General features: G+C 46.5%; 1 protein-coding gene across 2 annotated transcripts in view; it reads left to right on the top strand.

The window, feature by feature from the left end:
* Positions 1-15,112, top strand: part of RAB3GAP1 (RAB3 GTPase activating protein catalytic subunit 1) — a 114,069-nt gene that overhangs the window by 47,685 nt on the left and 51,272 nt on the right. For both annotated transcript variants that reach the window (XM_077273071.1, XM_077273070.1), the window contains exon 9: positions 11,896-11,977. In XM_077273071.1, coding sequence (XP_077129186.1) covers positions 11,896-11,977 — 82 coding nt within the window. The remainder of the gene's footprint in view (positions 1-11,895; positions 11,978-15,112) is intronic.

Below are 15,112 nucleotides of genomic sequence, written 5' to 3'. Positions count from 1 at the left end.
AAGGTCTCACTTTTCTTCAGTGTAGGTGACAGCTTGGAGCAGAGGTGATGTCTGGTTTTATCAGCTTGCGGAATTGTATTTTTATGGTAACTGCAGAGAAAATAAATATATATATATATATATATATATACTCCAACTATATATGATGACCTAATCCCACTAGGCGTCACCTCCACAGTGCGCTGAAGGTCAGAGCGAAGGTCTTGTGAAGTGTGGTCGCCATATATGTGGTCATACAGTCATCTATGTCTTGAGGTTTCTGCTTTGGATACTCACTTTTTATTATAAAGGTTCCTTAGTTAATAGTGTTTCCCGCTGTGGATCGACCCCAGCGATTAGCTATGACCCTTTTCTGCAGCGCAAGCAAGATCCATATACTATAAATTGGACATCACTACCCCGAGACTGGAGATCACCGCCCACAGGTTGAAAATAACACCCTTCAGAGTGGAAAGCACCCCTTCCCCAGGGTGGAGAGCGCCCCTTCCCTAAGGCGGAGATCGCCCCTTCACCAGGGCGGAGATCGCCCCTTCACCAGGGCGGAGAGCGCCCCTTCGCCAGGGCAGAGATAGCCCCTTCGCCAGGGCAGAGATTGCCCCTTCGTCAGGGCGGAGAGCGCCCCTTTTTTAAGACAGAGATCGCCCCTTCTCCAGGGCGGCGAGACCCCCTTCCCTAGGGCGGAGAACCTCCCTTTCCCCCGATATCTGCATTCTCCAACCAGTGGGGTGGCAGTGGGGTAAGGCAATCTCCACCCCGGGGGCCAGGTGATCTCCACCCCGGGGGCCAGGTGATCTCCACCCCGGGGGCCAGGTGATCTCCACCCCGGGGGCCAGGTGATCTCCACCCCGGGGGCCAGGGGATCTCCACCCCGGGGGCCAGGCGGTCTCCACCCCGGGGGCCAGGCGGTCTCCACCCCGGGGGCCAGGCGATCTCCACCCCGGGGGCCAGGCGATCTCCACCACGGGGGCCAGGCGATCTCCACCATGGGGGCGGGGCAGTCTCCACCCCTGGGGTGGGGCAACCTCCCCATACTATAGATCTCCCTACCCCACACATCGGAGATTTTACCCTTCCACTCGCCTCCTACCCTATAGGTTGGAGAAACTACAATCATCAAAATGCTAAAAGTTATACCAAAAGAAATACCAATCATGCGGATATACTTATAAATAACAAAATCCCTTCCATAGGACGTGCCCATTGCACTCCACAGAAAAAGGAGGGGGAGGGGCAAACTCCCAAACATGTATGTTTAATAAACTGAGCAGAGCATGATGCCCCAAACGAACCAATAACAACAGCACAACATGACAACTATTGTGCAAACTAGAAATTTTATTAATAAATGCAAAATACTAAAAACAACACAGATATATGAGTGTTGTGAATTTGCTTTTTGCTCCCTCTAGTGGTTACTAGTTTTTTGACTCTGGTTTTTCTGTCATTCCTTTTATCCGCACCTGGGTCGTTAGTTAGGGGTGTTGCTATATAAGCTCCCTGGACCTTCAGTTCAATGCCTGGCAACGTAGTTATCAGAGCTAGTCTGCTGTGCTCTTGTCTACTGATCCTGGTTCCAGTTTTATCAGCTAAGTCTGCCTTTTGCTTTTTGCTATTTGTTTTGGTTTTGTATTTTTGTCCAGCTTGTTCCAAATCTATATCCTGACCTTTGCTGGAAGCTCTAGGGGGCTGGTGTTCTCCCCCCGGACCGTTAGACGGTTCGGGGGTTCTTGAATTTCCAGTGTGGATTTTGATAGGGTTTTTGTTGACCATATAAGTTACCTTTCTTTATTCTGCTATCAGTAAGCGGGCCTCTCTGTGCTAAACCTGGTTCATTTCTGTGTTTGTCATTTCCTCTTACCTCACTGTCATTATTTGTGGGGGGCTTCTATCCAGCTTTGGGGTCCCCTTCTCTGGAGGCAAGAAAGGTCTTTGTTTTCCTCTACTAGGGGTAGCTAGATTCTCCGGCTGGCGCGTGTCATCTAGAATCAACGTAGGAATGATCCCCGGCTACTTCTAGTGTTGGCGTTAGGAGTAGATATATGGTCAACCCAGTTACCACTGCCCTATGAGCTGGATTTTTGTATTCTGCAGACTTCCACGTTCCTCTGAGACCCTCGCCATTGGGGTCATAACAGTTTGCCAGGCCAGTATTAAATGTTTAATGCATTGCAGAAGAGGGATTATAAGAAAGAAGATTCTGAGGTTTTTTTTTTTTTTTTTTCCTTCTTCCCCTTTACCTCAGAGTGGCTATGCTTGCTGCAGACATGAATGTCCAGACCTTGATTACAAGTGTGGACCAGCTGGCTACTCGTGTGCAGGGCATACAAGACTATGTTATCAGAAATCCTAGGTCAGAACCTAAAATACCGATTCCTGAACTGTTTTCCGGAGACAGGTTTAAGTTTAGGAATTTCGTGAATAATTGTAAATTGTTTTTGTCCCTGAAACCCTGTTCATCTGGAGATTCTGCTCAGCAAGTAAAAATTGTTATTTCGTTCTTACGGGGCGACCCTCAGGATTGGGCTTTTTCGCTGGCGCCAGGAGATCCGGCATTGGCTGATCTAGATGCGTTTTTTCTGGCGCTCGGTTTACTTTATGAGGAACCCAATCTTGAGATTCAGGCAGAAAAGGCCTTGCTGGCTATGTCTCAGGGGCAGGACGAGGCTGAAGTGTATTGCCAAAAATTTCGGAAATGGTCCGTGCTGACACATTGGAACGAGTGTGCACTGGCCGCTAATTTTAGAAATGGCCTTTCTGAAGCCATTAAGAATGTTATGGTGGGTTTTCCCATTCCCACAGGTCTGAATGATACCATGTCCCTGGCTATTCAAATTGACCGGCGGTTGCGGGAGCGCAAAACCGCAAATTCCCTCATGGTGTTGTCTGAACAGACACCTAATTCGGTGCAATGTGATAGAAAAACCGCAAATTCCCTCATGGTGTTGTCTGAACAGACACCTGATTTAATGCAATGTGATAGAATCCTGACTAGAAATGAGCGGAAGATTCATAGACGCCGGAATGGCTTGTGCTACTACTGCGGTGATTCTACACATGTTATCTCAGCATGCTCTAAACGTATAGCTAAGGTTGTTAGTCCTGTCACCGTTGGTAATTTGCAACCTAAATTTATTCTGTCTGTAACTTTGATTTGCTCACTGTCATCTTATCCTGTCATGGCGTTTGTAGATTCAGGTGCTGCCCTGAGTCTCATGGATCTCTCATTTGCTAAGCGCTGTGGTTTTACTCTTGAACCATTAGAAAATCCTATTCCTCTTAGGGGTATTGATGCTACACCATTGGCAGCAAATAAACCGCAGTATTGGACACAGGTTACCATGTGCATGACTCCTGAACACCGCGAGGTGATACGTTTCCTGGTTTTACATAAAATGCATGATTTGGTTGTTTTAGGGCTGCCATGGTTACAGACCCATAATCCAGTCCTGGACTGGAAGGCTATGTCAGTGTCTAGTTGGGGCTGTCGTGGTATTCATGGGGATTCCCTGCCTGTGTCTATTGCTTCTTCTACGCCTTCGGAAGTTCCGGAGTATTTGTCTGATTATCAGGATGTCTTCAGTGAGTCTGAGTCCAGTGCACTGCCTCCTCATAGGGACTGTGACTGTGCTATAGATTTGATCCCAGGCAGTAAATTTCCTAAGGGAAGACTGTTTAATCTGTCGGTACCTGAACATACCGCTATGCGTTCATATATCAAGGAGTCTCTGGAGAAAGGACATATTCGTCCGTCTTCTTCCCCTCTTGGTGCGGGATTCTTTTTTGTGGCAAAAAAGGACGGATCTTTGAGACCTTGTATTGATTATCGGCTTTTAAATAAGATCACTGTCAAATTTCAGTATCCTTTACCGCTGTTGTCTGACTTGTTTGCCCGGATTAAGGGTGCCAAGTGGTTCACCAAGATAGACCTTCGTGGTGCGTACAACCTTGTGCGCATTAAGCAAGGTGATGAATGGAAAACCGCATTCAATACGCCCGAAGGTCATTTTGAGTACTTGGTGATGCCTTTTGGGCTCTCCAATGCGCCTTCAGTTTTTCAGTCCTTTATGCATGACATTTTCCGGAAGTATCTGGATAAATTTTTGATTGTTTATCTGGATGATATTTTGGTTTTTTCTGATAATTGGGATTCGCATGTGGAGCAGGTCAGGTTGGTCTTTAAAATTTTGCGTGAAAATTCTTTGTTTGTCAAGGGCTCAAAGTGTCTCTTTGGTGTACAGAAGGTTCCCTTTTTGGGGTTCATTTTTTCCCCTTCTGCTGTGGAGATGGACCCAGTCAAGGTCCGAGCTATTCTTGATTGGACTCAGCCCTCGTCAGTTAAGAGTCTTCAGAAGTTCTTGGGCTTCGCTAACTTCTACCGTCGTTTTATCGCTAATTTTTCTAGCATTGTGAAACCTTTGACGGATATGAGCAAGAAGGGCTCCGATGTAGCTAACTGGGCTCCTGCTGCCGTGGAGGCTTTCCAGGAGTTGAAACGCCGGTTTACTTCGGCGCCTGTTTTGTGCCAGCCTGACGTCTCACTTCCCTTTCAGGTTGAGGTGGATGCTTCGGAGATTGGGGCAGGGGCCGTTTTGTCGCAGAGAGGCCCTGGTTGCTCTGTTATGAAACCTTGTGCCTTTTTCTCTAGGAAGTTTTCGCCTGCCGAGCGAAATTATGATGTGGGCAATCGGGAGTTGTTGGCCATGAAATGGGCATTTGAGGAGTGGCGTCATTGGCTCGAGGGTGCTAAGCATCGTGTGGTGGTCTTGACTGATCACAAAAATCTGATGTATCTCGAGTCTGCTAAACGCCTTAATCCGAGACAAGCCCGCTGGTCATTGTTTTTCTCCCGCTTTGATTTTGTTGTCTCGTATTTACCAGGTTCAAAGAATGTGAAGGCCGATGCTCTTTCTAGGAGCTTTGTGCCTGATGCTCCTGGAGTCGCTGATCCTGTTGGTATTCTTAAAGATGGAGTTATCTTGTCAGCTATTTCTCCGGATCTGCGACGTGTGTTGCAGAGATTTCAGGCTGATAGGCCTGAGTCTTGTCCACCTGACAGACTGTTTGTCCCGGATAAGTGGACCAGCAGAGTCATTTCCGAGGTTCATTCCTCGGTGTTGGCAGGTCACCCGGGAATTTTTGGCACCAGAGATCTGGTGGCCAGGTCCTTTTGGTGGCCTTCCTTGTCAAGGGATGTGCGGTCATTTGTGCAGTCCTGTGGGACTTGTGCTCGAGCTAAGCCTTGCTGTTCTCATGCCAGCGGTTTGCTCTTGCCCTTGCCTGTCCCGAAGAGACCTTGGACACATATCTCCATGGATTTCATTTCTGATCTTCCGCTATCTCAGGGCATGTCCGTTATCTGGGTGATATGTGATCGCTTCTCCAAGATGGTCCATTTGGTTCCTTTGCCTAAGCTGCCTTCCTCTTCCGATCTGGTTCCTGTGTTTTTCCAGAACGTGGTTCGTTTGCACGGCATCCCTGAGAATATTGTGTCAGACAGAGGATCCCAGTTCGTTTCCAGGTTCTGGCGATCCTTTTGTAGTAGGATGGGCATTGATTTGTCGTTTTCGTCTGCTTTCCATCCTCAGACTAATGGACAGACGGAGCTAACCAATCAGACTTTGGAGGCTTATTTGAGGTGTTTTGTCTCTGCTGATCAGGACGATTGGGTGACATTCTTGCCGTTGGCTGAGTTTGCCCTTAATAATCGGGCTAGTTCCGCCACCTTGGTTTCACCTTTTTTCTGCAACTCTGGTTTCCATCCTCGCTTTTCTTCGGGTCATGTGGAGCCTTCTGACTGTCCTGGGGTGGATTCTGTGGTGGATAGGTTGCAGCAGATCTGGAATCATGTGGTGGACAACTTGAAGTTGTCACAGGAGAAGGCTCAGCGCTTTGCCAACCGCCGCCGCGGTGTGGGTCCCCGACTACGCGTTGGGGATTTGGTATGGCTTTCTTCCCGCTTTGTTCCTATGAAGGTCTCCTCTCCCAAATTTAAACCTCGTTTTATTGGGCCTTACAAGATATTGGAAATCCTTAATCCTGTATCTTTTCGTCTGGATCTTCCTGTGTCGTTTGCTATTCACAATGTATTTCATAGGTCCTTGTTGCGGCGGTACATTGTGCCTGTAGTTCCTTCTGCTGAGCCTCCTGCTCCGGTGTTGGTTGAGGGCGAGTTGGAGTACGTGGTGGAGAAGATCTTGGATTCTCGCCTCTCCAGGCGGAGGCTTCAGTACCTGGTCAAGTGGAAGGGCTATGGTCAGGAGGATAATTCCTGGGTGGTCGCCTCTGATGTTCATGCGGCCGATTTAGTTCGTGCCTTTCATGCCGCTCATCCTGATCGCCCTGGTGGTCGTGGTGAGGGTTCGGTGACCCCTCACTAAGGGGGGGGTACTGTTGTGAATTTGCTTTTTGCTCCCTCTAGTGGTTACTAGTTTTTTGACTCTGGTTTTTCTGTCATTCCTTTTATCCGCACCTGGGTCGTTAGTTAGGGGTGTTGCTATATAAGCTCCCTGGACCTTCAGTTCAATGCCTGGCAACGTAGTTATCAGAGCTAGTCTGCTGTGCTCTTGTCTACTGATCCTGGTTCCAGTTTTATCAGCTAAGTCTGCCTTTTGCTTTTTGCTATTTGTTTTGGTTTTGTATTTTTGTCCAGCTTGTTCCAAATCTATATCCTGACCTTTGCTGGAAGCTCTAGGGGGCTGGTGTTCTCCCCCCGGACCGTTAGACGGTTCGGGGGTTCTTGAATTTCCAGTGTGGATTTTGATAGGGTTTTTGTTGACCATATAAGTTACCTTTCTTTATTCTGCTATCAGCTAGCGGGCCTCTCTGTGCTAAACCTGGTTCATTTCTGTGTTTGTCATTTCCTCTTACCTCACCGTCATTATTTGTGGGGGGCTTCTATCCAGCTTTGGGGTCCCCTTCTCTGGAGGCAAGAAAGGTCTTTGTTTTCCTCTACTAGGGGTAGCTAGATTCTCCGGCTGGCGCGTGTCATCTAGAATCAACGTAGGAATGATCCCCGGCTACTTCTAGTGTTGGCGTTAGGAGTAGATATATGGTCAACCCAGTTACCACTGCCCTATGAGCTGGATTTTTGTATTCTGCAGACTTCCACGTTCCTCTGAGACCCTCGCCATTGGGGTCATAACATATGAGGGTATGGTGTATGACTACTATGAACACCATCAGGAACACGCATAAGTGCAAAAGTCACAAGGGTAGTTGTAAAGCCCTATGGCATGGTAGTACAAATAACGCTAGCAGTGTAATGCACCATATGGAAATACCCCGGAAAGGGGGAGCGTGGGCACTAATTATGTCAATTGACCAATAACTTGATGCAGGAAAATCCCACCATGCCTGACACCCACCCCTATTGCAACTGCCCGAAAATAAATATAAAGTAACTAAACCATGAACTACCGGCTGAGCTTACCCATGTATGCAATGTCCTGTATATGGTGTCCAAAGAAAAGTGCCCCGACGCACGTTTCGCGATTGTCGCTTCTTCGGGAGGCAGTGTGTGTGTGGCAAACTGAGGAGTGTTTTGTATCATTGTAGCAGCTGCTGCTAATTAGCGTTGGTGATAAGCGGCGCATGCGGGTGGACACACTCAGACGCGCCGCGCTACTTCCGGCCATCCCAGCGGTGCACAGAGAAGGGAAATGTCCCCGTGACGTCATCAGATCTGTGCGTCGCTGTTAAAGGATGCCGTTAGGAGGCGCGGCCTATCCAAGAGTCCACTGCGCATGCGCACCACCCGCGGCCATTTTGGAAAAGGGAATGAATGCTGGCAAGTCAAAAATAAGGTAAAGTATAGCTGCACATTTGTAAAAAGACATGAAATGTATATAAATTGGACCTAAAGAACCCACGCTACCGTTAGAACACAATGAATCATGAATAATTAACATAAGACTGATGCTGGACATAAAAAAGATGGAAATAACATCAATAAATACATAATGCTCTAAAAGTGCTAAGAAAGCGGCGAACGTTGCCACTCCCCCTCTGATATATAATAAGAGAAGGTTCTCCCAGCAGGTACACAGCCTCTTCCAAATGGGCACGCTTAGAGATGGCATCACCGGTAAACGATGTAAAAGGTGCAATACAGCTGTGACTAAAATATGAAAACAAAAGGAAAAGGAAAAAGACAATGATTAAAAACCAAAATTAAAAACAAAAGAAACAGGGAAGCAATGTTTTGATACAAGACGCGCCTATAGAAAAGGGACAAACGATAATTTTTCATTAAGGCCATTCGGGGCCATAGTCCCCAGGAGCACAATCCAGCGGCACTCAACCTGTGCTAACGTACGTTTGAGGTCACCACCCCTATTGCCCAGATGGACCCGATCGATACCCCGTACCTTAAATGTATCAGGGTTACAATTGTGATGTGTCTTGAAGTGTCTTGGGATCGTTTTAAGTTCCAAGATGTTATCAATGTCCCTAGCTGCCTCAATATCCCTGACATGTTCTCGGACCCTGACACGAAGTTCACGAGATGTGAGGCCTACATAGATTAAATTGCATGCACAAGTAGCGTAGTACACCACATAAGTGGTGCTACACGATATATAACTTGTGATCCGGAAGTCCCTACCACCCCCAGCCGCAGAAAAGGAAGTGGTTCTAATTATGTTCTTGCATGCCTTACAGGAAGTAGCGCGGCGCGTCTGAGTGTGTCCACCCGCATGCGCCGCTTATCACCAACGCTAATTAGCAGCAGCTGCTACAATGATACAAAACACTCCTCAGTTTGCCACACACACACTGCCTCCCGAAGAAGCGACAATCGCGAAACGTGCGTCGGGGCACTTTTCTTTGGACACCATATACAGGACATTGCATACATGGGTAAGCTCAGCCGGTAGTTCATGGTTTAGTTACTTTATATTTATTTTCGGGCAGTTGCAATAGGGGTGGGTGTCAGGCATGGTGGGATTTTCCTGCATCAAGTTATTGGTCAATTGACATAATTAGTGCCCACGCTCCCCCTTTCCGGGGTATTTCCATATGGTGCATTACACTGCTAGCGTTATTTGTACTACCATGCCATAGGGCTTTACAACTACCCTTGTGACTTTTGCACTTATGCGTGTTCCTGATGGTGTTCATAGTAGTCATACACCATACCCTCATATATCTGTGTTGTTTTTAGTATTTTGCATTTATTAATAAAATTTCTAGTTTGCACAATAGTTGTCATGTTGTGCTGTTGTTATTGGTTCGTTTGGGGCATCATGCTCTGCTCAGTTTATTAAACAAAAAAATGCTAAAAGTTGTAGTTTTGCTATAGCTGAAGGGTCACGGGTTTGGAGACCACTGGGATAGTGCTCAAATTTATTGGACAGAAAGGGATCATTGGAGAGCTACATGCTCTCAAGTGAGAAAAGTAAATTCTAAAAAAAAAGCAAAAAACCTGATACAATTGGAAATTAAAATAAAATAATGCAATATTAATTGGATGGGAAGAATGTGAGAACTAGCTTTTCATTTTTTATTACCGTAGCAGTGAACTCGTGCGTCCTGTTAATCAGCCAGTATCAGACTGTGATTATATTTTAAATAGATTTAATAAAACCATATTGCTAAGTGCAAAAGTACTTATTGGAATTAGACACTACCTGCACTGCATATTGGTATGGTGGGAGTTGTAGTTTCACAACAGGTGGGGAGCCGCAGCTTTTAGAACACCGCAGTAATGTAGCAAAGGGGGGACAGTCCTGCACCCCAAATATGAAAATACCAACGTTATTCCTAACCTGTAAACAAAACTGTGCTACATCTACAACAAAAATCATATACAGAGCAGACTGTGGTGTCGAAATTTGCTGTTCAAGCTCTTTTAAGAAAGCACCAAAAAATGGACAGCGTGGAAGACCATAGACGCAGGGGTCAGCCAGGGAAACTTAGTGCAGCAGAAGAAAGACGCATTATATTTACCGTACTTGTTATTGAAATGGGCAGATGTCCAGCAGTGCCATCAGCTCAGGACTGTCGGCCACCAGTGAGACCAGCTGCATCCATCTACTGATCGGAGAACTGTGGCCAAAAGTCATCTTCATGGAAGAATTACGGACGGAAAATAATACTTTCCACAAGGAAACAAAGCCAAGTGACTCGACTGTACTCGAAAACACAGGAGCTGGGTACAGAAAGATGGCAGCAGGTGCTCTGGACTGAGGAGTCACAATGTGAAATATTTGGATGTAACAGAAGCAGTTTGTATCTGAAAGTCTGGAGAGCGGCACAATAATGAGCGTCTGCAGGAGCAGTGACGCACGGCGGAGGGTCCCGCAAGTGTGGGTCTGCATTTAATTAATAATGCTGAGAAATCCAGGCAGACACTTATCCACCATGTAATACCATCAGGAGGCGTCTGATTGGCTCCAAATGTATTCTCCAGCCGAACAATGACCCCCAACATCCAGCCAGTGTCATTAAGAACGAGGAGTCCTGGAGGTGATGATCTGGTCCCAACAGATCCCTGATCTCTCTGATCTGTCTGGGATCACATAAAGAGACAGAAGGATCAGCACAAGCCTCATACACAGAAGATCTGGGGTCAGCTCTCCAAGATGTTTAGAACAAACTTCTGCCGAGATCCTCCATAACCTGTGTAAAAGTGAGGAGACGAAGGAGGTGACGAGCGGTCACCAGATACTGGTGATGGAGGCGACGGGCAGTCACCAGATACTGGTGATGGAGGCGACGGGCTGTCACCAGATACTGATGATGGAGGTGATAGACGGTCACCAGATACTGATGATGGAGGCGACAGTCGGTCACCAGATACTGATGATGGAGGCGACAGTCGGTCACCAGATACTGATGATGGAGGCGACGGGCTGTCACCAGATACTGATGATGGAGGTGACGGGCGGTCACAAGATACTAGTGATGGAGGAGACGGGCGGTCACCAGATACTGATGATGGAAGCAGCAGGCGGTCACCAGATACTGATGATGGAGGCAGCGGGCGGTCACCAGATACTGATGATGGAGGGGACGGGCAGTCACCAGATACTGATGATGAAGGCGATGGGCAGTCACAAGATACTGGTGATGGAGGCAACGGGCAGTCACAAGATACTGGTGATGGAGGCGACGGGCGGTCACCCGATACTGATGATGGAGGCTAACACTCAGTCACCAGATACTGATGACGGAGGCTACAGCCAGTCACCAGATACTGATGATGGAGGCTACAGGCAGTCACCAGATACTGATGGTGGAGGCTACAGGCAGTCACCAGATACTGATGATGGAGGGGACGGGCAGTCACCAGATACTGATGATGGAGGCTACGGGCGGTCACCAGATACTGATGATGGAGGCTACAGGCAGTCACCAGATACTGATGATGGAGGCTACAGGCAGTCACCAGATACTGATGATGGAGGCTACAGGCAGTCACCAGATACTGATGATGGAGGTGGCGGGCAGTCACCAGATACTGATGATGGAGGTGGCGGACAGTCACCAGATACTGATGATGGAGGCGACGGGCGGTGACATTTTTTCCACCCCTGTCTATCACTTTTGCACAATGCTGTATGTGTCTTAGTAAAAAAAAAATTGGAGAGCCCCCACTTTCCTCTGTATAAATTAGATCAGCTCTGTTTTCGGTATGTCATCTGACTGAAGCAGGAGCCTCCCCCCACTACATGCTAAACCCCACCCTCAACTGTCTGTATGACATCAGGAGGAAATTAACACTTGTGTTACATGCAAGATTTCAGTTTTTTTCCTTCTGTCTGCTTCTATCATTCATTTCTAGGTTAACTGTTACCTTTAAGACAAGTCAGCTCCATTTTCCTGTATATTCAAGAGTTTTGATGAACTTTTGTGTACCAAATGTTGTTGTTGTTGTCTTTTTTATTTTTCTTATAGACATCGATGCTGTGGTGGGAGGAGAAGTGGGGGGTCTGGAGTTTGGAAAACTTCCTTTTGGTGCCTGTGAAGATCCAATAAGGTTAGAATCTGAATCATGTATTATTACAATAGGAGATCTTATATGTGTTCTATGGGAATAGATAATGGGGTCTTTCTTTTAGGCTGCTTTCACACTAGCGTCGGTACGGGGCCGTCGCGCTGCGTCGGCCCGACGTACCGACGCATACTGTGAAGAAAATGCCCGACGTTGGCAGCGGAAGCAGTCTTAAGATGCTTCCGCTGCCCTATTGCAAGGTCCGGGGAGGAGGAGGCGGACTAGACGCACAAAAAAACGTTACATGTACCTTTTTTTGTGCCGGCGGTGCGCCAAAACACGACGCAACCGTCGCACGACGGTTGCGACGTGTGGCACTGCATCGCAATGCGTCTCTAATAAAAGTCTATGGAGAAAAAACACATCCTGCGGGCAACTTTGCAGGATGCGTTTTTTCTCCACAACGACGCATTGCGACGTGCAGTGCACGACGCTAGTGTGAAAGTAGCCTTAGTCTTCCCACCCAAAGTGAGTGCAGCTCTGGGGTATAATACAGGATTTAACTCAGGATCAGTAATGTAATGTATGTACACAGTGACTGCACCAGCAGAATAGTGAGTGCAGCTCTGGAGTATAATACAGGATGTAACTCAGGATCAGTAATGTAATGTATGTACACAGTGACTGCACCAGCAGAATAGTGAGTGCAGCTCTGGAGTATAATGCAGGATGTAACTCAGGATCAGTAATGTAATGTATGTACACAGTGACTGCACCAGCAGAATAGTGAGTGCAGCTCTGGAGTATAATACAGGATGTAACTCAGGATCAGTAATGTAATGTATGTACACAGTGACTGCACCAGCAGAATAGTGACTGCAGCTCTGGAGTATAATACATGATGTAACTCAGGATCAGTAATGTAATGTATGTACACAGTGACTGCACCAGCAGAATAGTGAGTGCAGCTCTGGGGTATAATACAGGATGTAACTCAGGATCAGTAATGTAATGTATGTACACAGTGACTGCACCAGCAGAATAGTGAGTGCAGCTCTGGAGTATAATACAGGATGTAACTCAGGATCAGAAATGTAATGTATGTACACAGTGACTGCACCAGCAGAATAGTGAGTGCAGCTCTGGGGTATAATACAGGATGTAACTCAGGATCAGTAATGTAATGTATGTACACAGTGACTGCACCAGCAGAATAGTGAGTGCAGCTCTGGAGTATAATACAGGATGTAACTCAGGATCAGAAATGTAATGTATGTACACAGTGACTGCACCAGCAGAATAGTGAGTGCAGCTCTGGGGTATAATACAGGATGTAATTCAGGATCAGTAATGTAATGTATGTACACAGTGACTGCACCAGCAGAATAGTGAGTGCAGCTCTGGAGTATAATACAGGATGTAACTCAGGATCAGTAATGTATGTACACAGTGACTGCACCAGCAGAATAGTGACTGCAGCTCTGGAGTATAATACATGATGTAACTCAGGATCAGTAATGTAATGTATGTACACAGTGACTGCACCAGCAGAATAGTGAGTGCAGCTCTGGGGTATAATACAGGATGTAACTCAGGATCAGTAATGTAATGTATGTACACAGTGACTGCACCAGCAGAATAGTGAGTGCAGCTCTGGAGTATAATGCAGGATGTAACTCAGGATCAGTAATGTAATGTATGTACACAGTGACTGCACCAGCAGAATAGTGAGTGCAGCTCTGGAGTATAATACAGGATGTAACTCAGGATCAGTAATGTATGTACACAGTGACTGCACCAGCAGAATAGTGACTGCAGCTCTGGAGTATAATACATGATGTAACTCAGGATCAGTAATGTAATGTATGTACACAGTGACTGCACCAGCAGAATAGTGAGTGCAGCTCTGGGGTATAATACAGGATGTAACTCAGGATCAGTAATGTAATGTATGTACACAGTGACTGCACCAGCAGAATAGTGAGTGCAGCTCTGGAGTATAATACAGGATGTAACTCAGGATCAGAAATGTAATGTATGTACACAGTGACTGCACCAGCAGAATAGTGAGTGCAGCTCTGGGGTATAATACAGGATGTAACTCAGGATCAGTAATGTAATGTATGTACACAGTGACTGCACCAGCAGAATAGTGAGTGCAGCTCTGGAGTATAATACAGGATGTAACTCAGGATCAGAAATGTAATGTATGTACACAGTGACTGCACCAGCAGAATAGTGAGTGCAGCTCTGGGGTATAATACAGGATGTAACTCAGGATCAGTAATGTAATGTATGTACACAGTGACTGCACCAGCAGAATAGTGAGTGCAGCTCTGGAGTATAATGCAGGATGTAACTCAGGATCAGTAATGTAATGTATGTACACAGTGACTGCACCAGCAGAATAGTGAGTGCAGCTCTGGGGTATAATACAGGATGTAACACAGGATCAGTAATTTATGTACACAGTGACTGCACCAGCAGAATAGTGAGTGCAGCTCTGGGGTATAATACAGGATGTAACTCAGGATCAGTAATGTAATGTATGTACACAGTGACTGCACCAGCAGAATAGTGAGTGCAGCTCTGGAGTATAATGCAGGATGTAACTCAGGATCAGTAATGTAATGTATGTACACAGTGACTGCACCAGCAGAATAGTGAGTGCAGCTCTGGAGTATAATACAGGATGTAACTCAGGATCAGTAATGTATGTACACAGTGACTGCACCAGCAGAATAGTGACTGCAGCTCTGGAGTATAATACATGATGTAACTCAGGATCAGTAATGTAATGTATGTACACAGTGACTGCACCAGCAGAATAGTGAGTGCAGCTCTGGGGTATAATACAGGATGTAACTCAGGATCAGTAATGTAATGTATGTACACAGTGACTGCACCAGCAGAATAGTGAGTGCAGCTCTGGAGTATAATACAGGATGTAACTCTCAGGATCAGTAATGTATGTACACAGTGACTGCGCCAGCAGAATAGTGAGTGCAGCTCTGGGGTATAATGCAGGATGTAACTCAGGATCAGTAATGTAATGTATGTACACAGTGACTGCACCAGCAGAATAGTGAGTGCAGCTCTGGAGTATAATAAAGGATGTAACTCAGGATCAGTAATGTAATGTATGTACACAGTGACTGCACCAGCAGAATAGTGAGTGCA

This window comes from Ranitomeya variabilis, chromosome 7 (genome assembly GCF_051348905.1).
Source record: "Ranitomeya variabilis isolate aRanVar5 chromosome 7, aRanVar5.hap1, whole genome shotgun sequence".
Classification (NCBI taxonomy): domain Eukaryota; kingdom Metazoa; phylum Chordata; class Amphibia; order Anura; family Dendrobatidae; genus Ranitomeya; species Ranitomeya variabilis.
This window is presented reverse-complemented; position numbering and strand designations above follow the sequence as displayed.